The 19844-nt window shown below is 44.0% G+C and overlaps 1 protein-coding gene across 1 annotated transcript in view; it reads right to left on the bottom strand.

Annotated features, from left to right (window-relative positions):
• The window catches only part of RANBP17 (RAN binding protein 17), a 4607784-nt gene that overhangs the window by 3380893 nt on the left and 1207047 nt on the right, over positions 1–19844 (bottom strand). Inside the window, exon 9 of the mRNA XM_044069092.1 lies at positions 5297–5416. Coding sequence (XP_043925027.1) covers positions 5297–5416 — 120 coding nt within the window. The remainder of the gene's footprint in view (positions 1–5296; positions 5417–19844) is intronic.

Genomic DNA, 19844 nt, shown 5'->3' with positions numbered 1-19844 from the left:
GACACCTCTTAGACTTAGAGACACTAAAAGTAATGCAAACATTGGCAACACAGAAAGAAAAATGGCGTTGGGTGAAATATGGTATCACTCAACAGGATGGGTTGTATAGGGCATCAGATGGCAAAATGGTATTACCCTCAAACCTTTTTAGGTATGCTGCATTGGTTAGCCATGGACCTGCCCATGTAGGAGTACAGACAATGGTTCAAATAGTGCCTAAGGTGTTTTGGTGTAAAGGATTTTCAACTTATGCAAAGCAATTCTGTTTATTTTGTTTATTATGTGCAAAGTATCATGCTCAGGGGGGAGTTAAAAAATCTCAGCAGGCATTCCCTACCCCTCCATATCCATTCCACACACTCTGTATGGACTTTACTGAGCTGACACCTTCAGAGGGAAAAAGGTTCTGTCTAGTTATAATTGATGCTTTTTCTAAGTGGGTAGAAGCTTTTCCAGTAAAGCATCCTGATGCACAAACAGTAACTAAGCTTTTAAGAACAGAAATAATTCCCCGATTTGGCCTTCCAAGGTGCATTTATAGTGATAATGGGTCTCATTTTGTAAACCAGATTGTGCAGAAGTTGGGTCAAGTGTTTCAAATTGATCTCAAGTACCATTGTGCTTACCATCCGCAGTCAGCTGGACTGGTGAAGCAACACAATGGTGTCCTGAAGAGTAAACTCTGCAAACTGATGGCAGAAACGCATAGATCCTGGACTGCGTGCCTTCCATTGGCACTCCTGTATATGCGAATCTCACCCTCCTACAAAGGACTTACACCATTTGAACTTTTGTTTGGGAGACCATATTACGTCCCGCAGTGGCAAGGATTGTTGCCAGCGGAACGTGAGGGGGGTGAGGATCTGGCGGATTATATGAAGCTGCTGCTAAATGTCAAGCCTCTTGTAACCAATGACTCCTTTGCAGATTCCAGAAGTGAAACCTTGTTAAGCGTGGCACCCGGGGACTGGGTGTGGATCCGAATTGTGAAGAGAAAGAATTGGTCATCCCCCAGGTGGGAAGGCCCATATCAAGTACTTATCTCAACACCTACGGCTGTAAAGATCGCAGAGAGGACTTCGTGGATTCATATCACCCACTGTAAAAAACTTAAGACTTTTCCTTCTACCACTGATGTTGATCAGACTCCACCGGACCCCTGAACGCAAAGTCTGACTACAAAGGAAGGATGGCCATGTTCAACTGGTACTTGATGATGATTTTGGTGGCGAAAGTAAATATGTCCATATGAGAAGGAATAGTTGTGAGAGAAAAAGGAATGGTGGTGCGGCAAGCACAAATAGGTGTTACTACTGTGTTCAAGGTAAAACTTTGTGAAGGAATTTTGGACTGTTCTAAATGGAACAATAATGATTTCTTGACTCGTGCAAAATACTTGTGCAATAGAGACTGTACGTCCTGGTCAAATGTTTGGTGGTCAACAGATGTGAATGGATGGGAAACAAGTGGTGCAGTGATACCAGAGAAAGATAAAAGCAGGCAACAAAGAATAAAAATTGCGCATTTCCAAGGTACTGAAGTAATTACTATAACCACTGTGTCACCACAAGAAAGTGATTCAGGAGTATATGGAATCGGAGTGTCTCTTCCAGTTGGAACTGATCCTATGGGGACCCTCCAACTTAAAGTGCAAAGCCTTAAAAATGCTACAAGTAAAGCAGATTTTGCCTTCACAGAAGAAGAAGAACAACTGTTACTCGAGACGGGATTCGTACACCATAATGAATGGTTATCTTGGGTTAGATATAGTACCCGAGAGGCACATTGTGAGAACTGTGTTTCTTGTGCTGAAGGTAAACAGCAACTAGCGACAGTCCCATTGATGCAAGATGAAGGTAACCTAACATGTCTGTTAAAACTATTCTTCAACAAAACTGAAGATAAATGCAAAAATGAAACTCAGCGTTTTCCAGTCATAAGCAAAGTTGAGAAACCGCCTGCAGCGATTTCCTATCCAGGTTCGTATATGTGCATTTCCAGAGATGGCACAGGAAAGAATTATGGCAATATGGGACAGAACTATTGCAATGTTACTGTGAATGGCAATGAAAATCCATTTCTGGAGAACCAAACTCACAGTTTAGCAGACGAATGGTGGTTATGTGGAGACAACAAACTCAGATCAAGGCTTACGATTCCCTGGAAAGGAACTTGTGCACTTGCAAAGTTAATTCTGCCATTCTACATTTTCCCAGTTCCAGCAAGCAATTTCGTAAGAGAACCTGAAATAAAGCAGAAGTGGTTGAATAAGAGAAAAAGAGAGGCACCGAAGCAATCCTTCGATAGCAGTGTCTACATCGATAGTATTGGCGTGTCTGACGAATACAAAGCAATAAACCAAATAGCAGCTGGTTTTGCATCCATCTTTGTCTGGATTCAACCCAATAAGAATGTGGACTGGATCAACTACATTTACTATAACCAGCAGCATTTTGTGAACTATACCAAAGATGCATTAAAAGGTATTGCTGAACAACTGGAGGCCACTTCGCAGGTGGCATGGCAGAATCGAATTGCGTTGGATATGCTCCTGGCCAAAGGAGGAGGAGTTTGAAGGATGTTTGGGACTTTCTGTTGTACATATATTCCGAATAACACTGCCCCTGATGGGAGCATCACTCGAGCTTTGAAAGGTTTGGAGATGTTATCCGAAATATTGGCAGAGAACTCTGGGGTAAGTAATCCCTTTACAGACTTTCTACAAGCGTGGTATGGAAAATGGAGTCATCTCATCAGCAGTTTCCTGGTGTCCGTCGGAGTCACTGTGGCTATCGTGGTGGTATGTGGTTGCTGTTGTATACCCTGTATCAGAGGTCTTCTACAAAGACTGGTTGATACTACTGTTACGAAGACGATGTACCAGCAGTTGCAAAAGACTGGTGAAAGTGAATACATTGAAATGTGACTTTTGCAAATGTTTTGAAGTTTAAAAGTTTGTCTTGCAAATGAAGTAATGTATGCAAAGAAAAACTTAGTTTTTACCATATATTGCTGAAATAAAAAGACAAATAAAAGTGTTTTGAGGGGGGGAATGTTAAGAGAAAAAGTTTTAAAACACACTGTTATTTGTCTCTTTCTCCCATCTAGCAAAATGAATATGCTATTTGCTGAAGTGTTGGTAAGAAAAGGTCATTGAATCATGTTTATTAAAGATGGGCTTTACTTATGATAGATGTAGTTTGCTTATGAACTTGAATAACATCTGTTTTCTATACTTCTGAATAAGAGTTAATTTGCTGAGGCAGGTTGTGGAAAATTCCAGCTACCACTGTTGAACTAAGTATTCTGTACTAACTGTGGTTTTGAGGTAAACGTTCTACACTAACTGTGGTTTTGAGGTAAACATTCTACACTAGCTGTGGTTTTGAGGTAAACATTCTTTTCTGAGGTAAATTGTGATCCTAGATGTTTTTCATAGCCAACTGTCAGCTGTTAGAAATGTAACAAAAGCTATTTTGGCTAGTAACAGGAAAGTATAAAAGTTGATGTCAGAAAACAAGCTGATCAGATTGAGATCATCTTGGCCAACATGCTGCTGTAATCTGGCTAGCTGCAAATAAAGAAGTTTTTCATCACCTGAGGCAGATGTGACTTGCTTGAATTTTTTCTTCTGACAATATAACAAAAGCTAATTAAAGGGGATGAGAACAGAGCAATTTCCCTTAAGCCTAAACATACTCTGTCACCCTCAACAACTCTTGTCAGAGATTTGGTATGCATGGCTAGGCTTAAAAAGGCCCTTGTGGTCGTTAGCATAGTAAACACGTATGAGTCTTATGAACCAACAACCTTGCCTGACGGCTCATCTACCTTCATCCAATCTGCACATTTGTTACAGTGGAATGGCAGCCATGCATTCCCAGGATAGACAACAGCCCTATGACACATTTGTTCCTGTCTGGGGATCCCCATAAGCCCTCCATTCTAGGTTACAGTCAGACAGTACGGAGAGGCTGGCATGCTCATCCATGGGGTGGCCTAACTTCTCCCTGTAGAAGCACCTCCTTCCTCCATCTCTGTGGCTCCACTGAGCTCACTATTGCTACCCCACAGGGGAAGGGTTCTCAAGATGCTAGTTTCCTCACTGCTATTAAGTATACCACGGTAGCATGACCTCGGTCAGCTCAGAACTCCACCAGGTGAACATCTAGTGTTCCTTCACAGTATCATATGTGTGGTGAGCAAGAACCCACAACACTGCAGTTCCGCATTAAACAGAAGTAGCTCTGTTTTGCGATGTTTTGATTGGCCCTTATACCGGCATACAGGCCAATCAAAAATCGCTAAACACTGAGCTTCGTTTAATGCGGAACTTCCGCATTAAACACAAGAAGCTCCATGTTTAGTGATTTTTGACTGGCCCGTATGCCGGTATACGGGCCAATCAAAAAAAAAAACAAAGCGGAGGCTGCCCGGGATTTAAACCGGCAGGGCAGGACTCGGGATCAGGCTGCTGATCTCGGGACAGTCCCGTCCAAATAGGGAAGTCTGGCAACCCTGATTACAACATAAAGATGAATATAACCAATTATTTGCACCTTGAGCAGTAATGTAGAATTCAACAAGACATCTGGGCATATGCATTCCTCAGTCTTATAGTGCCTTCTTCCCAGTTACTGTAAGATCTTGCAATAAACAGATGTTCCCTGTTCGCATCTCATTTTGCATTGAGATACTAACTAAATTCTTAGTTCAGTAACATACAAAGTAACAAACGTGCGTGTGAGTGCGTGTGCGCATGCGTGCACACACACACACACACACACACACACACACACACACCTCCCCCACTGACAAATAATTTCAGAAACTATTCTACCATACTGCGGGGGCTGGGGGGAGGGTTACAATAACCAATGGCACTGAATAAAAATACTTCTTGTACATGCTGCAATATTACTGGGCAAATCTTGTATAATTCTACAACCAAAAATATTAGAACCATTCAAAAAAAGGTTAATAAAGAACTTAAAGCTTTAACTGGCAAAAGCTTCTCTAAATACTGTTAGAAGACACCATATAACTCCTACGGAGATGGCTCAGAAATTGCAGGATTAACAGTTTCTGATATTACATCAGAGGAATCCTATGAAAGTCATTTTAGGAACCTTTAGTTTCACTTATTTTCAGCTGTAAAGAGATCACAGGGATCAGGAGAAAGACTGGAATAAACAGGTGACTTTTAAACTTAAAACAAATTCACAACAGATATGTAGATATTTCAACAATACTTTTTTAACCAGTTTAATTATTATTACAAACTACTTTAATGTACCTGAGGATTTTCTAGTACCCTTTTCACTCCCTTCATTAATTTACTGAGATATTCAGACCGTTCAGGATTACTGAACAATGATCGCCTTACAGATGCGAACTGCACTATGCAAGACAAGGCCTAAAAGACAAAAATAATAGAAATTTAATATAAACAAAAGAATTCTTAAAATGGTTTAAATCAACAAATAGTAAAAATAACAATTAAGGTACTTAATCTGTCTCTTCTAATTCAGTTGCTCTTTTCAAGCCAACTACTAGAAAAAAATGTAAGATCTGTCACCTCTGTGGATACAAGGACAGTGTTCTGACTATGAGCAGGGAGTAATCAGAAGTCCCAGCACTGCAGGAGCTGAGAGGGATGGTGGGAAAAGAAAAGAGGGGATAGCCTACTTGTTTCTCTCTCTCTCTCTCCAGGTGGGAGAGAGGAATACAAGCCAGAAGTCATGGAATGTGTGCTCCATTTCAGTTCTTTGGCAGAGACTGGAAAACCATTGCTGATATTTGTCTCGAGGAGAGCAGGGTATGTGCAGGTTTACATCTCTTGTCAAACCTAGTGACATGCAATGTTCATTGTGCACCCAACTCCAGAAGTGGGATGGGGCATAAATCAGGAATTGGTATGGAATAGAGGAAAACAAACCCCTCTCCAAATGTGTTCATTCCTCCTTCCTAATGAGAATGAATGTTTCATACAATACTGTCAGTAATGGGGGAACAACTGGTTCAACACAACAGGCAAAGGAAAGGCACAGTGGACAAAAGGAGCCACCAGAACAAGCTGACTGCAGTCTCCTGTCATGAATTTTCCAAATTCTTCACACCACTACTCTTACTTTATACTTAAGCTACTTACTCCTCCTGCTTTTCTTACTTAACCTGTTATCCAATTTCCCATCTCTGTCTCTTCTCCTGCTACTATACTCCCTACTATATCTAATCTTTGCTCTCTTTGTTGCTATACTCTCTACTGTGGCTAACTTGCTCACACATCAACTGTATAAAGCAAAAAATGCAACCCCTACTAACAATGTTCACCATTATGTAATGCCTCAACCTAAAACTGTAAAAGATGTGTTCAGTTTATGTAAATATGTTAAATCTAAAGCTTCAGTGCTATGTTACCGGTCGGTGTTAAGTTTGGTACTATGTAAATTTGAATGCTTCTATATACACCTTATATTTTGCTTAAAATCTAACTGTGGAGTTTTTTCCCCAGGCCTATGCTGAAAATGGACATGCATCCAGTCGGAATTTCCCGGTCAATAAATGTAAAATAAAAAAATTAAATAACATTTTTATATTAATCAGTTGTACTGTGAGATCACATTTGTGCAAACCTGTTTTCATCCTTGCATGGCTCACTTCCATACAGCTATGTGGTTATGGTATCAATTTACAACTAAAGGGGGTGTGGGGATAGGGGGTTTGTTTCCCTGCAAAAGTACTTTGCTCTTGACAGCACTTACAGTTTGGCAGGTGTGTTGCTCAATGACACTGACTCCTCCAGATTAATATTTTTGGTTATGCATCAACTTCTCATATAGGGCCCTTAATAAATAATCTTTAGGATTTGATCACTCTAAGAATTCATTTCAGCCTGCACTCAGCTCATTTTCAAGTCCATGAAGTGTTGCAAAACACTTCTATTACTTTATTAACAGTATCTCTTTCCATTTAATAATGCCATGATATATAATGACTGTACAAATAAATGATTATTAATGACTGGCTGAAGTAGAAGGTTGACGGCACAGGACTTCACAGAGACAATCAAATTTTATCCGAGAACAAAAAGGACATAGTGAAGTTACAGCAATGTCACATTCAACATTTTTTGTAGATTTTTTTCCATAAACATAATGCCAGGTGAAATATTTATGCCATTTTTATTTTATTAACAGCTCTACCAGTGACCATTTACTAGTCATGAGATGCAGGTATGTCACATATAAAAGCTTATATGAGGTTGTTTTCCTAAATAAATATTTATATGAAAGTGAAGCATAGTGAAATGTGCAGTTTTTATCTGAAAAAATACAATAAAGTAAAGCAAATCATATCCAAACACACTACATGGAAAAGATAATGTAGTGACAACTGCAGAACTACTTTTAGAGGAAACAGATGCAAAAAATACTGCTAAGCCAGTTATATTGCCAAATGACTCAAAAAACAAGGAGCTGTTTAACGAGGGACCATTAACCCAATAATATCATACGCATAGTTATCTCAGCATCAAGTAATGTCTAGAATATCATACATCAAGATGACTTGGTTATCTCTTTTCATACAATAAAAAAACTCATACTTTCAGAACACATTAAAGATAATTTTGCTAGTGCTGTTTATGTGCTAAGGTGATAATTAGTCTAAAGTTAAATAATGAAAATGCAGCCTGAAAATGAGATGCCATGCTACTTATTAACAAGTTATCTCACTCCCCCTTCCTATCACATAGCAGACAATGGCTACATAATTCTGGCCTACAACTATGTGAAGAAAGCATATGGACTAGTTTCTCCAAGCAAATGATGCTCAGCCGCAGAGCTTACAAGTTGATCTCTACTCATTTTAGTAGAAACCACCAAGGAAGCAGATGTCTCAGCACCCCCTTCTATTGCAGGCTAACGAAAAAAGTATACTGGCAGGCCAAAAGATCTGTGGCACAAGTAACATCACACATTACCAACAACAGCTGTCTTTCTAACTTTAACTGACTGTGTGTGTCTGGGGGCATTGCTGATATTTACTAATGAGCAACAAATACTTCTCCAGACAGGAAGATAACCGTCATAGATCCAATATATACACAGCCAGAAAGTGACTACTGGAGGCTAGGTTAAGGTGAGGCACTGTGTGGAAAAAAAGTAAAAAAAAAATATATATTAAATAACCTGATCATTGTTATGACTTGAAAGGGAACAGTAGTGCCTGTAAGAGAGAAATAAGCTGAAATACATTACTGTGGTCATCATTTCTTTAATTTTCACAGACTCAAACAGCTGAGGTATACACATTCAGAAAATGCTTTCTTTGGTGGTGTGGAATCATTAATCAGACTATGAGTGAAAGAGGAAAAAAAAGAAGGAATTAGTGCATGTGTACAAGGAAAAAAGGTCAAATGTATTGCTGTGGCTACTAATTCATTCACGGACTTATAGCAAACATAAGAGTTCTATACAGTCAGAAAGTATTTATACTGGAAGGGTAGAAGACAAGAGACAATAAAAGTATTTGATCACCTCTCAGGCATTGGCCTTCTGTGGCAGAGATCCCAGCGTTTAGCACTAACATCTATAATTATGTTAACGTCCTAAACAACAGTACTTTTCATGACTAAAGTGGTGATGGAAATATCATTTAACCAATCAGTTCAGCTATCAGTATTCTTTCCAAACTCTCATATAAGAAAGGAGAAAGGATCTTCCCATTTGATGAATATCCACAGGTAATTTTTTTCTATTACTTGACTGAATAAAGGCCCTCAAAATTGACAGATCAGTTGTTCACAGCTTCTGCACAGAGTAGTGGGGCAAACAGATGGAAAGCAGACATGTTCAAAGTGGCTACATAACTCAACTGTCTTCGGCTATGGGAAGGGAAGACCTTTGCAGCTGAGCATAACAGAGCATTCCACCACAGCTGCTTCCCTTTCAGTGGTTTCTTCAGATAGGTATCAGTCCACTCTTTTTATGAAATGACCACCTAGTCATCTGTACATATCTGCTCCAAACATTATTAGCTGGACACACTGTCCAGAGTAAGGTGGATCTCACATAATGATCTTCAAGGTTATCCTGTAGTGGGATACTTGGGTTGTTAGTAAGAACTCTCCTTCTGGGTTGGCAGGCAAGTGATGAGAATCTATTTTCCATACATAATGAAAAGTACTACATCAGTGGCCTTTACATAGAATACAGTGCACACAGAATACAGTGTGAGAAGTAACTGTAGCAGCAGATGCTCAAGTAGTACTACTTACCCACATAGCAAGCTGGGTGCTGTTTCTGGCTGGTGAGGCAGGCATCAAGCTTGCAGCGGATTCAATATACAACAAACAGTACTGCAGCAGTGGCCCTACTTGAAGATCTCCTGCTATAGTGAGGTCACACAGAAGGCCTTAAGCTTGATCAATTAACCTGTATACACCAAGATCAAGTTTTTCTCAAAGGTCTTTATAATTTCACAAAAACTCAGAAGTCACTGCCCAAGCCTAGTAAATACAGTTATCAAACAGAAAAGTATTTAATATTTCTTTTACGTATTAAACTTTTACAAAGTGCTTGTTAGATTTGATAGTCTGTGTTAGACTACGGTTACTATCCATTTACCAGTGCCTCAGAAATAGGCTTGTAGAAGCTTCTGAGAGGCAAACCATAGTACAAGGCATCAAAGTCTGAAGACCATGTGCACCTTAACAAATACCACCCTAAAGATGTATCCCCACTTCCAGCGGGAGAAACATGTCAGGTTGGGGATGAATGTGCAGGTGTCTATTCAATCATCAAGGTTAGCCCTGAAGAAGGCAGGGGTGGCTCTTTCTTACCATGCAGGGACAATTTACTACAGAGGTTGGGCAACCATTGGGTAATGAATCCATCCTTCCAAAATGTTTGTTTGTATGTTGCTGGAAGTTTCAAATCCTCAGTAAATGTGTTTGTGTAGCCATATGTTCTGTGAAGGTATGAAAGATCCATTAGGCTGGGGGATTTATGGCATGGAATGTCAGACATAGGTCTCCACTGTGGAGTCTATAAGAGAAAAGACAGTGTAGGGATAGGGGCTCTAGTCTGGCTTGGCAACTAAGGATTTTTAGGCCAATAAACTTTTGTCATGAAACTTTTGGGCCTTTCTAGCTACATGATATGTTTGGTTAGATACCTGCCAAAAGGGACAATAATACTCAATAACTGGTCTAATTAGTGCAAAGTACAGTGGAACAATTATATACTTCCACATACAGGAGATACCTTTTAAAATCACATATAGTGGATAGAAGGATTTCCTAACTACTGTCACAACAAAGTGGTCAAATGTGATGGAACTGTCAACCCAGCACCGTAAATCTCTGACTACTATGTTTGTATGGAGTAAGGCACTGGCTATGCTGTAAGCTGTAGATGAGGGGGTGTTTTTCAAAGGTAGTAAAGCTGCACTTTTTGCATTCAGGAATGACAGTAGCTCAGCGGGTCGCAAGCACATCTTTGGTGCTAGAAGACCAGAAGAATGGCTTATTTTCTCCCACTAGGTAGTTAATTAATTCTCCAATACCAGCACTGCAGTGCTGCACTCCTCAGTGTTCCATCCTTTACATGTTAAACCAATGTCCCATCTGCTCTGAATGGTCGTATCTCAAGTGGACGTAAAAGATCCTATGGCATTACTGAAAACAGCAGGGATTCTTTACTCATACATACACATTTACAAATGCTACATACATATTTACAAGAAAACCAATATATACAAATATGAGTTCCTATCAAAAAAACTACTGCATGAATCACATTCACCCATCTGAATGTCACTAATTCTACAGAAGGCCTAAGATGTTCTCTTACACACAGCAATGATGTTAGACATGTCTGTCAGTATTATAAGAAATAACTGAAAGATTCTTATAGCGGACGATAGCATCAAAGACACTGTAGGTGAAAAACCCACGTTTTCTTTAAAGAATAAGAAAAATCTGAAAAGACTATTATGTAGGGATGGGAGTTTTAAGACTGTTTCAACATCAATATGAACTGGTAGTATTCCTTGCCAGAAATGCAAAGCCTGTAGTTATATTAATTCTAAGAATTGTTTTCAGCACCCCATAACTGATCTGGGAGAATTTTTCATCCAAGAACCTAGGCAGATTGTTCCACAAATAATGTGATATACATTGCTGACTGTGACTCGTGCAGTAGTTTTTATGTTGGCAAGGCAAAACGATCACTGAAAGATGCAACATCTCAGTGACATTAGGCTTTGTAATAGAACAAATGCCTTATTTCGGCATATTTCAGTTGATGCTGGACACAGATTTTGCTTTATGGTATTGGACATTGTTCCTGAAAACTTGGGGATCTGACAAACAGAACTGAGTCTATTGAAGCACATTAGATAGTGGATTTGCAGGTAGATAAACTGCCTGGATTAAATGACAAGGTGCCTTTAAAACCCCTGTTGAAAGGGAATAAATTAAGGAGGTAATTTTATTGGCTGGAGCAATACTGGGACTCTAAAAATGAAGATGTTGTGGTTTCTAAGATCTGATGAAAGCAAATACCAAAAGCTCTCATCTCCTATTGTTTTATTTCATTTTATTATTTATATTCTGTACGTTGTGATTAAAGTTTTTACTTATTTTATTCTTACTGTGGGACCTCCTCACTGTGGTGTCAGCTCTACTTGTGTGTTTGCTTGTTTAGACTTAGCAGGGAACTCTTCCTTTGCAGAGTGATGTACCTCTTGCTTTTGGCGAACAGTAGTTTCTTCCTCTTGTTATAAAATCGGTTTATACTTGAAGTCCACAACGGTGGCTTGTTTTTACAGGAAGACATGGTTTGGATTTGGTCAGGTACAACAGAGTCTATACAGTCACTTAAGTGTTTGTACAGGGCCATTTGCATACATTTCTGGATAATGATCAGTGGTGTTTGGGACTGTGGGTGGTATGAAGATTTTTATACCATGGCTTAGTATTCTATAGTTAGCTTTGGTGAAGTTTTTTATAATTTTGTTCCTGTGACAGTGTCAGTTCCAGTAGTTACTTCAAATGAGATTGATTTATGGTCTGATCTAACCAGGGAGGGCATCACGCATGGGGAAGTACAGTGATTCCCCATGTTGGTGAGTACTGTGTCCAGAACATTAGAGCCCCTAGTCGGGGTGCCGGTTATCTGTTCCAGAGATTTGTGTTAAAGTCCAGGAACCTCTGGGCGACTTTGTTTTTGCTCAAGTATGTCCCTCAGTCTATGGAAGGATAGCTGAAATATCCCATGCCTAAGGTGCTGGGCTGTATGGCAAGGGATTCCAGTAAATCAAGGTAGGTGGTGTGCTTATCCTGGTCTCAAAGTGCATTTGGTTTTAATGAAGATGGATACACCTCCACCTTTAGTTCCTTCATGCTCATTTTGAGGTCTGAACATGTGGAAGGCATTGCAGCCTTGCACAGCCGGGGTGCTCTCAGCAGCCTTGAACCATGTCTCTGTAAGAAGTCAGCATCCTCAAAGGTGAGGAGTGCTTCTAGGAAGTGCAGTTTCGTGTTTAAACTCCTAGCATTAGGCAGCATAACCCTGAGTTTCTTTCAATTAGATTTTGTTACATTAGAAAATTTGTTGTTTTGACATTGCCTAGAAAAAGCACTAAGGGGAGGCAAGGCCCTTTGCCAGTATCCGAAAGCCTAGGGGGACAGGTGCATAGCATCTCTAGCAAAGCAGTGAGGTCTGTCTACCATAGCCTCCCAGGCTGTCATATACTGAAAAAAGAAGTTATGTACTCACCAACGTTCCATCTGAGTAGGTAACTTCATTTGTCAGCAACCTGTGGGTATCGGATCTGGTCCGGATCCGAGCCGGCAGCTTTTCCAAGCTAGAGATCCGAGTTCCTAGCTCCTCCCCTTACCCATAAATACCCTGCTACCTCCTTCCAGTCCTCAGATCGAGTTTGCCAATTAGCACACAATAGCAAAGACAACAACAACCTGAACATCCTAACCTGAAACCAACTAGGAGTGAATCATCAATCCTGCAGGATACGAGCTACCAGTTAGGGGGATGGAGGGGGGTCGGTTGCTGACAAATTAAGTTACCTACTCAGATGGAACGTTATGGTGAGTTTGCAGCAGCGGCCTTGGGTCAGCTGGTGCCCTAGGCAAAAGGGCTTCATGGCGCCCCCCCCCACATCACCCAGGTGCCCTCATCCTTGTCTACCTACACCAAATAAATACTGGAAAAGCACCCCTGCTACAGCGGCGCCCTAGGCGGCCGCCTAGTTGGCCTATGCCTAAGGCCGGCTATGGGTGAGTACATAACTTCTTTATCTGGAGTAGTTAACTTCATTTGATCAGCAACCTGTGGGACAGAGTCCCCAGCTACCAAACTTGGGAGGTCCTCAAGGAAGGATATTCCGGAGCACTGCAGAGCCAAATGATGCCCTCCCCATGGATATCAAGTCCAACTTATAATGAGTAATAAAGGTATGAAAGGAAGCCCAAGTGGCCGCAGAACAGATGTCATCCAAGGGCACCCTAGACCAAAAGGCAGCAGAGGTAGCCACAGAACGCATAGAGTGTGCATGAGCTCAGGTCGACCAGAGATTTTATACGTATGCAAAATGCAGTTGGAAATCCACCTAGCCAGAGTTACTTTCATTATCGGTCTACCCAAAAAGGGCTTGGCGAAGGAAATAAAGAGCTGCTCTGATTTCCGAGAGGCAGCTGTTCTATGCAAATAGAAGCGCAATTGTCTATGCACATTTAATGAATGGAGTCTGTATTCCCCTTTGTTCTGGTAAGTAGGGAAAAAGACAGGCAGATTAATGGATTGGTTGATGTTAGCTTCAGAAGCCACTTTTGGTAAGAAGGAGGGATTAGTCCTGAGGGAAACTCTGTCTTTATGGAAGACAAGATACGGAGGTTTGGTACAAAGGGCCTGAAGCTCCGATACCCTTCTAGCTGAGGTGATAGCAATCAAGAAAGCAGTTTTCCAAGACAAAAACTTTAAGTCAGCTGAGGCTGCAGTCTCAAAAGGTGGACCAGTAAGAGCCTGAAGAACTAATGTTAGATCCCATGGAGGAACCGCATTCTTGAACGGAGGTCTTAGTAGAAAAGTACCTTTCAAAAAGGTCTTGCAGATCTTAGAGGAAGCTAAGGGATGAAGATTATCTCCGATGTGGAAGCGGGAAATAGCCGCCATCTGAACCTTCACGGTTGAAGAACTGGCCCCTCGATTGAAAATGTGGGATAGAAACTCAAGAACTGCTGGAATGGGAGCTGTAAAGGGATCCAAATTTCTTTGCTCGGCCCAGAGAGAAAAACGTTTCCATTTACTGTTGTAGACTTTCCTGGTGGAAGGCTTATGTGCGGCCACCAGGATGGATTTAACTGCGGAAGAGATTCCGGGAGTCCTGGCCACTGACGGAACTGGATCAACCAAGCAGAAAGCTTGAGGTCGTCCAGGTTCGGGGTATCTAATCTCGAAGGATGAGAAATCAGATCAGGGATGGGATCTAAGATCCAAGGAGGAGCTAACAGACGAGACCGCAGGTAAGGAAACCAGGTTTGACGAGGCCAGAATGGGGCTATGAGGATAACTCTGCTCCCCAACCGACGAGCTTTCTGCAAGAATTTTGTCATTAATGGGAGAAGAGGATAGGCATAAAGAAGACCGGACGGCCAAGCATGAACTAAAGCGTCTCTGGGGGGTCTCCCCCGGTGGGGGGATCAGAGCAAAAAAACTCAATGCACTTTGCATTCGAAGGCGAGGCGAACAGATCGCAGCAAGGTTGACCCCAATTGAGGAAGATCCTTTTCGCTACTGAGGGGTTCAGAGACCACTCGTGAGGTGAGAGGATAGTTCGACTAAGCTTGTCCGCTAAAAAGTTGGACCGACCCAGAATGTGCGTTGCCAGCAGAAAGCGGTTGGTGGATATCGCCCACTCCCAAACTCTCATGGCCTCTCGGCAGCGCGGGTAAGACCTGGTTCCCCCCTGTTTGTTGATGTACCAGACCACTGACATGTTGTCTGTCTGAATTGCATTACTCCATAGAGGAAGAAGGGCATGGAGAGCCTGCAACGCTAGAAGCACCGCCCTCATCTCCAGAACATTGATATGCAGAACAGTCTCTGCTGGGGTCCACGTGCCTTGGATGGTTCTGCCCATGCAATGTACCCCACCCTAGGCGAGAAGCGTCCGTGGTCACTGTGGTTTGGGGTAGAGGCATCAAGAAGGGGCGCCCTTTACGTAGCTCTCAGGAATGGAGCCACCAAAGCAGAGATTCCATGCAAACTCTGCTGAGGGGAATAGGCGAGTATAGCGGATGTTGAAGAATGGGCCATTGTACCTGTAGGGTGCATTGAAGAATCCTCATATTCAAGCGGGCTAGAGGTGAAAGATTGATAGCCGCCGACACAGACCCTAGAGCCCTCAGGACTAATTCCGCCGGAGGGGCTGGAGACTGTAGAAGATCTAGGACGTGGAGAGATAGGTTGCGGAGTCTGTCCGGCATCAAGAAAACCTTTGACTGAAGCGTGTCTATTCTGGCCCCTATGAAATCCAAGACCTGAGCAGGCTGAAGGGACGATATTTTGTAGTTTACAGTGATCCCCAATTGGTGGGCCAAATGCAGGAAATAATCCCTGGCCGAACATAGTAGATGCCTGGTGGGGGCGGCGAGGAGCCAGTCGTCCAGGTTAGGAAAGACATGTATTCCCTGAAGCCTCAAGTGGGCCGCTACAACTGCCATGACCTTGGTGAACACCTTGGGGGCTGTGGTGAGACCAAAGGGGAGGACCCTGAACTGATAGTGGCTGGCTCCCAGCCGAAAGCGGAGAAATCTCCTGGATCGCCTTTCCATTAGAATGTGGTAGTACGCATCCTTGAGATCTATGGAGCACATCCAGTCGTTCTCCTGCAGAAGGGGGAGAATAGATTGAATGGTGACCATCCAGAACTTTTCTTTGGCAACGGACAGGTTCAGTGTAGACAGGTCGAGAATTGGCCTTAGGTCCCCCGTCTTTTTTGGCACCAAAAAGAACCTGGAGTAAGTGCCTGATCCAGACTGGTCTGGGGGGACGCGCTGGATGGCTCTTTTTCTTAGCAGCTCTTTTATCTCTAAGGCTGCCGCCTCCCTCTGATGGGGTGGGACATCTGGGAGGCACCCCAATGGAGGAGGAGGATTTAGGAAGGGAATGGAGTAACCCTCTGGATATAATCCGGAGCACCCAGCGATCTGTCGTGATAGACTCCCAATGTGCTAGATGCTCTGACAAACTCCCCCCAACTGCCTCCAGAGAGGAGCAGTCGGGCAACCCCTCAGGGCTGCTGCGTGGGTCGACTGGAAAAAGGTTCCCTCAACCCGAAATTCTTGGGCCCCCCTCTGCCTCTGGGCCGGCGTCCACCTTGTCCTCCCCTGCCTTTGAAGGACGAAAGTTCCGGAGCGAAACAGGATTGTTGAGATTTCCGGAACCACATCTTCTTTTGTCCTCTCTGGTTCCTGGAGTAGGACCTTTGAGGAGCCGAGAAGCAGATTCCGATGGCAGACAACATCTTCCCATCTTTCTCGCTCTGGATAAGTGTATTGCGGACGGTCTTGCCAAACAGCGAAGAACCGTCAAAGGGAGCGTTCGTGAAGGACGCCTTGAAGGGTTCCGCAAAATCGCAGAGATGGAGCCAGGCATGACGCCGTAAGGCGATGCCTGCTCCGCTGGCTCTAGCGGCTCCCTTCGTGGCATGGGAGAGAAGCCGCATAGAAGTGTTGGATATCGACTTTAGAGTGGCCATTCATGTCGAGAAGGTTCGCTTGTCCTCGGCCAACATGGACTCTAGGGGTGACCCAGCGTATTCCTTAATTAGATCTCGCTGGAGCAGAATCACATGTGCCAAGTAGTTCAGCGCCCTTATGGAAAAGGTGGCTGAAGCGAACATCCGCTTTCCAATGCAGTCCATCGTCCGAGACACCTTGTCTGGAGGATGAACCGAGGAACTTTCCTGCGTAAGTTCCTTCTTGGTGGCAGCTGCCACCACCATGGCATCCACTGGGGAACCTTTGCTCCATGCTGTCCTGTCAGAAGGGGGGCTGAGGATTTTATCTGGTCTCCTGGGTATCGGCTCTACAGTGTTCGGCTCCTTCCACGCCCTGGTAGTTATAAGGTCTACCAGGGGGTCGGACGAAGGGGACACCCAAGAGGTAGATGGGACTGCGTCAAACGCCTCCAGAAACACGAACTCGTCCAAGGAAGGTTTATGGGCTGACCACCTCCCTTTAATTCGCAGCATCTCCATGATGTCTCCAAAGGAGACGTCCCCTCAGGGGGTGACCTGGGGGAACCTTCCCCTTCCTCCAAGTCACTGTCTTCTGTGAGGTACTCTGGGGAGTCCAAGTGCCTCCTTTTGCACTTTCGTTTGTGAGGGACCTCCTCAGGGGGGCTGTCCGAGGAGGGCTCACCAACCAGATCCTGTTCCTCCAGGGGAACCATCTGGGACTAAGGCGCAGGCTGTCCCTGGGGCCGGATGATGGAAGACAGGCCTGTCAGCGAGGGAATGGCGGGTAGATCCGTAGCATGAGTCTGGGGCCTGGAATCCCTCAAAAGGACCCTCTCCACGACGTCGAAGGCCGAGGGTGAACTGCTCTTCCTGGGATCCGAGAGCAGCCCCCTCGGATCCGACGTGCAGATCGGCGCCGAAGCCGACGCGATCGGATCCGAAAGGGCTGTGCACTCCGACCGAAAAGGAGCCGAAGACACACTAACATCTCCAGATCCAAGGCTCTGCTCATGGCCCCGAGAGCTCAGATCCAAAAAGGGACCTGACAAACTCAAGGGTACAGTCGGCGTTGAAGCAGCTATTGCTATCGGCACCAACATCCCGGCTCCGACACAACCCAGATCCGATGGCTCCAAAACCCGATAGTGGATCGGAGAAGGAGCAACGAGGGCAAAGAAGAGGGCCGAGCTCCCCCCCAGAGGGGGGGGGGGGAGGCAAGAGCACTCCCATCTGCATCTGGGCCTGGAGGAAGCAATGCATCATCCGGTCCATGTCCGCGTCCGAAAGGCTCCTAGTGGATCTGGAAGAAGCCGCTGAGGCTGGTCGGGAAGGCCGCCTCAACGATCTCAAAGGTGATTGGGTCTCCTCCTCCGGCTCGGGAGAACAACGTGGAGAGTGAAGCCGAGAGGGGGAAGGTCCAGAGGCCTTCAGGGGGAAGAGCAGAGCTGCTTAGCCAGCGGGGCCGAGGGGGCAGAATCGGCATGCCGCTTGTGGCTCCTATGCCTCTCCCTATCACGTTCCTTATCCTTAATGTCCCTTTTTCTGGAGTCCCTCTCTCCCTGGACCGTAACGGGAGTTTGAGTCCTGGCCAGGGGAGCAGGAACAGAAGGTGGAACAGCCGCGGCCGGTACCACAGAGGGAGAGGAGGACAAAGTAGAATCTGAGGGCATAAGGCCCGCCAGGATTAACTTGGTCCTCCTGTCCTGCAAAGCCCGAGGGTTAAAGGCTGCACAGATTTTGCAGCCTGAAGAAAGATGCGCCACCCCCAGGCATATAACGCACTGAGTGTGGCCATCGGCTGGGGACAGCTTATGGCCACACTCAGTACATTTAGAAAATATGGCCTTAGGGCCTTCAGCCATTTTGCACACACACACACGCCTTCACACACAGAAGGGGAAGGTGGAAAACTAACACTACCAAAAAACAGAGAAAGGGCAAATTTTCTAACTAGGGTGGAAAGAACACACACACACACACAGACACACGTTTTGAAGAGTTGAATGGAAAAAAAACTAGATTTTTAACCTTCTACTTTTTACTCACAAACCGCCAAGAGCTCGTGTCTCATGCTTCAGAAGCCACGGCAAACGAGATCTGAGGAATGGAAGGAGGTAGCAGGGTATTATGGGTAAGGGGGAGGAGCTAGGAGCTCGGATCTCTAGCTTGGAAAAGCTGCCGGCTCGGATCCGGACCGGATCCGATACCCATAGGTTGCTGATCAAATGAAGTTAACTACTCCAGATCCCCCTGGACTGACACCAGAATCTGAGCCAATTACTGAAGTCAATAATTTTTTTGTTTATATTGTGGCATCATACTGGGTGAGGGTAGGATACTGCTTAGGGTTGAGGACATACTTGTCTGGGACATATAATCAGAGAGTTCCATTATGTCTTTCTTCATACAGTCCAGAGAGGTATGTCTCAAGTCACACACTCCAACATGGACTATGACAGAGATAAGTTAGTACCAGCCTAACTGTCCTTGTGGGCTATTCCAAGCTCAGCCAAATACCTCATGTGAGAATCAAACCCTGCACCTTGTGCCTATAAGGTGAGCACCTTAACTACTATGTCAACCTCCTTTTTACATACCCTGACACGAATGGACCCCATTCCTAAGTAAGGGAATACTTAAGGTCATAAAATTAGTTTTGCTTCAGTCAGCATCCACAATGTACCCAGAATTGCCTTTTTTTTTTGCAGTTCATACGGGGTTACTTGAAAGGGTAGCATATCCAAAAATGTTTGAAGATTCTTTTTTTATTAGCCCATTTGTTCCAGCTACAAGGGAATTGTATTTCCTTGGTTCACATTGATTCTGGTGGAGTCTGCATGTCCTCCCCACGGTTGGGTGGGTGTTCGAAAGACATGCGTAAATGGGCGTGCCTTCGTTAAAGGTTGGACATCAAGCTGGCACCTCAGTGTTCATGAAAATCTACTGCCAATCATTAGCGGACTGGAATTCCGCTGTGGTGACCTCTAACCAGGAAAAGCCAAAAGACAAACAACAACAACAACATTGATTCTGGTTTTAAGTCTTGAGATTTTACAAATTTATGTCATTCAGTTCTG

Source organism: Protopterus annectens, chromosome 4.part0 (genome assembly GCF_019279795.1).
Source record: "Protopterus annectens isolate FY-2018-M chromosome 4.part0, PAN1.0, whole genome shotgun sequence".
Lineage (NCBI taxonomy): Eukaryota > Metazoa > Chordata > Ceratodontiformes > Protopteridae > Protopterus > Protopterus annectens.
This window is presented reverse-complemented; position numbering and strand designations above follow the sequence as displayed.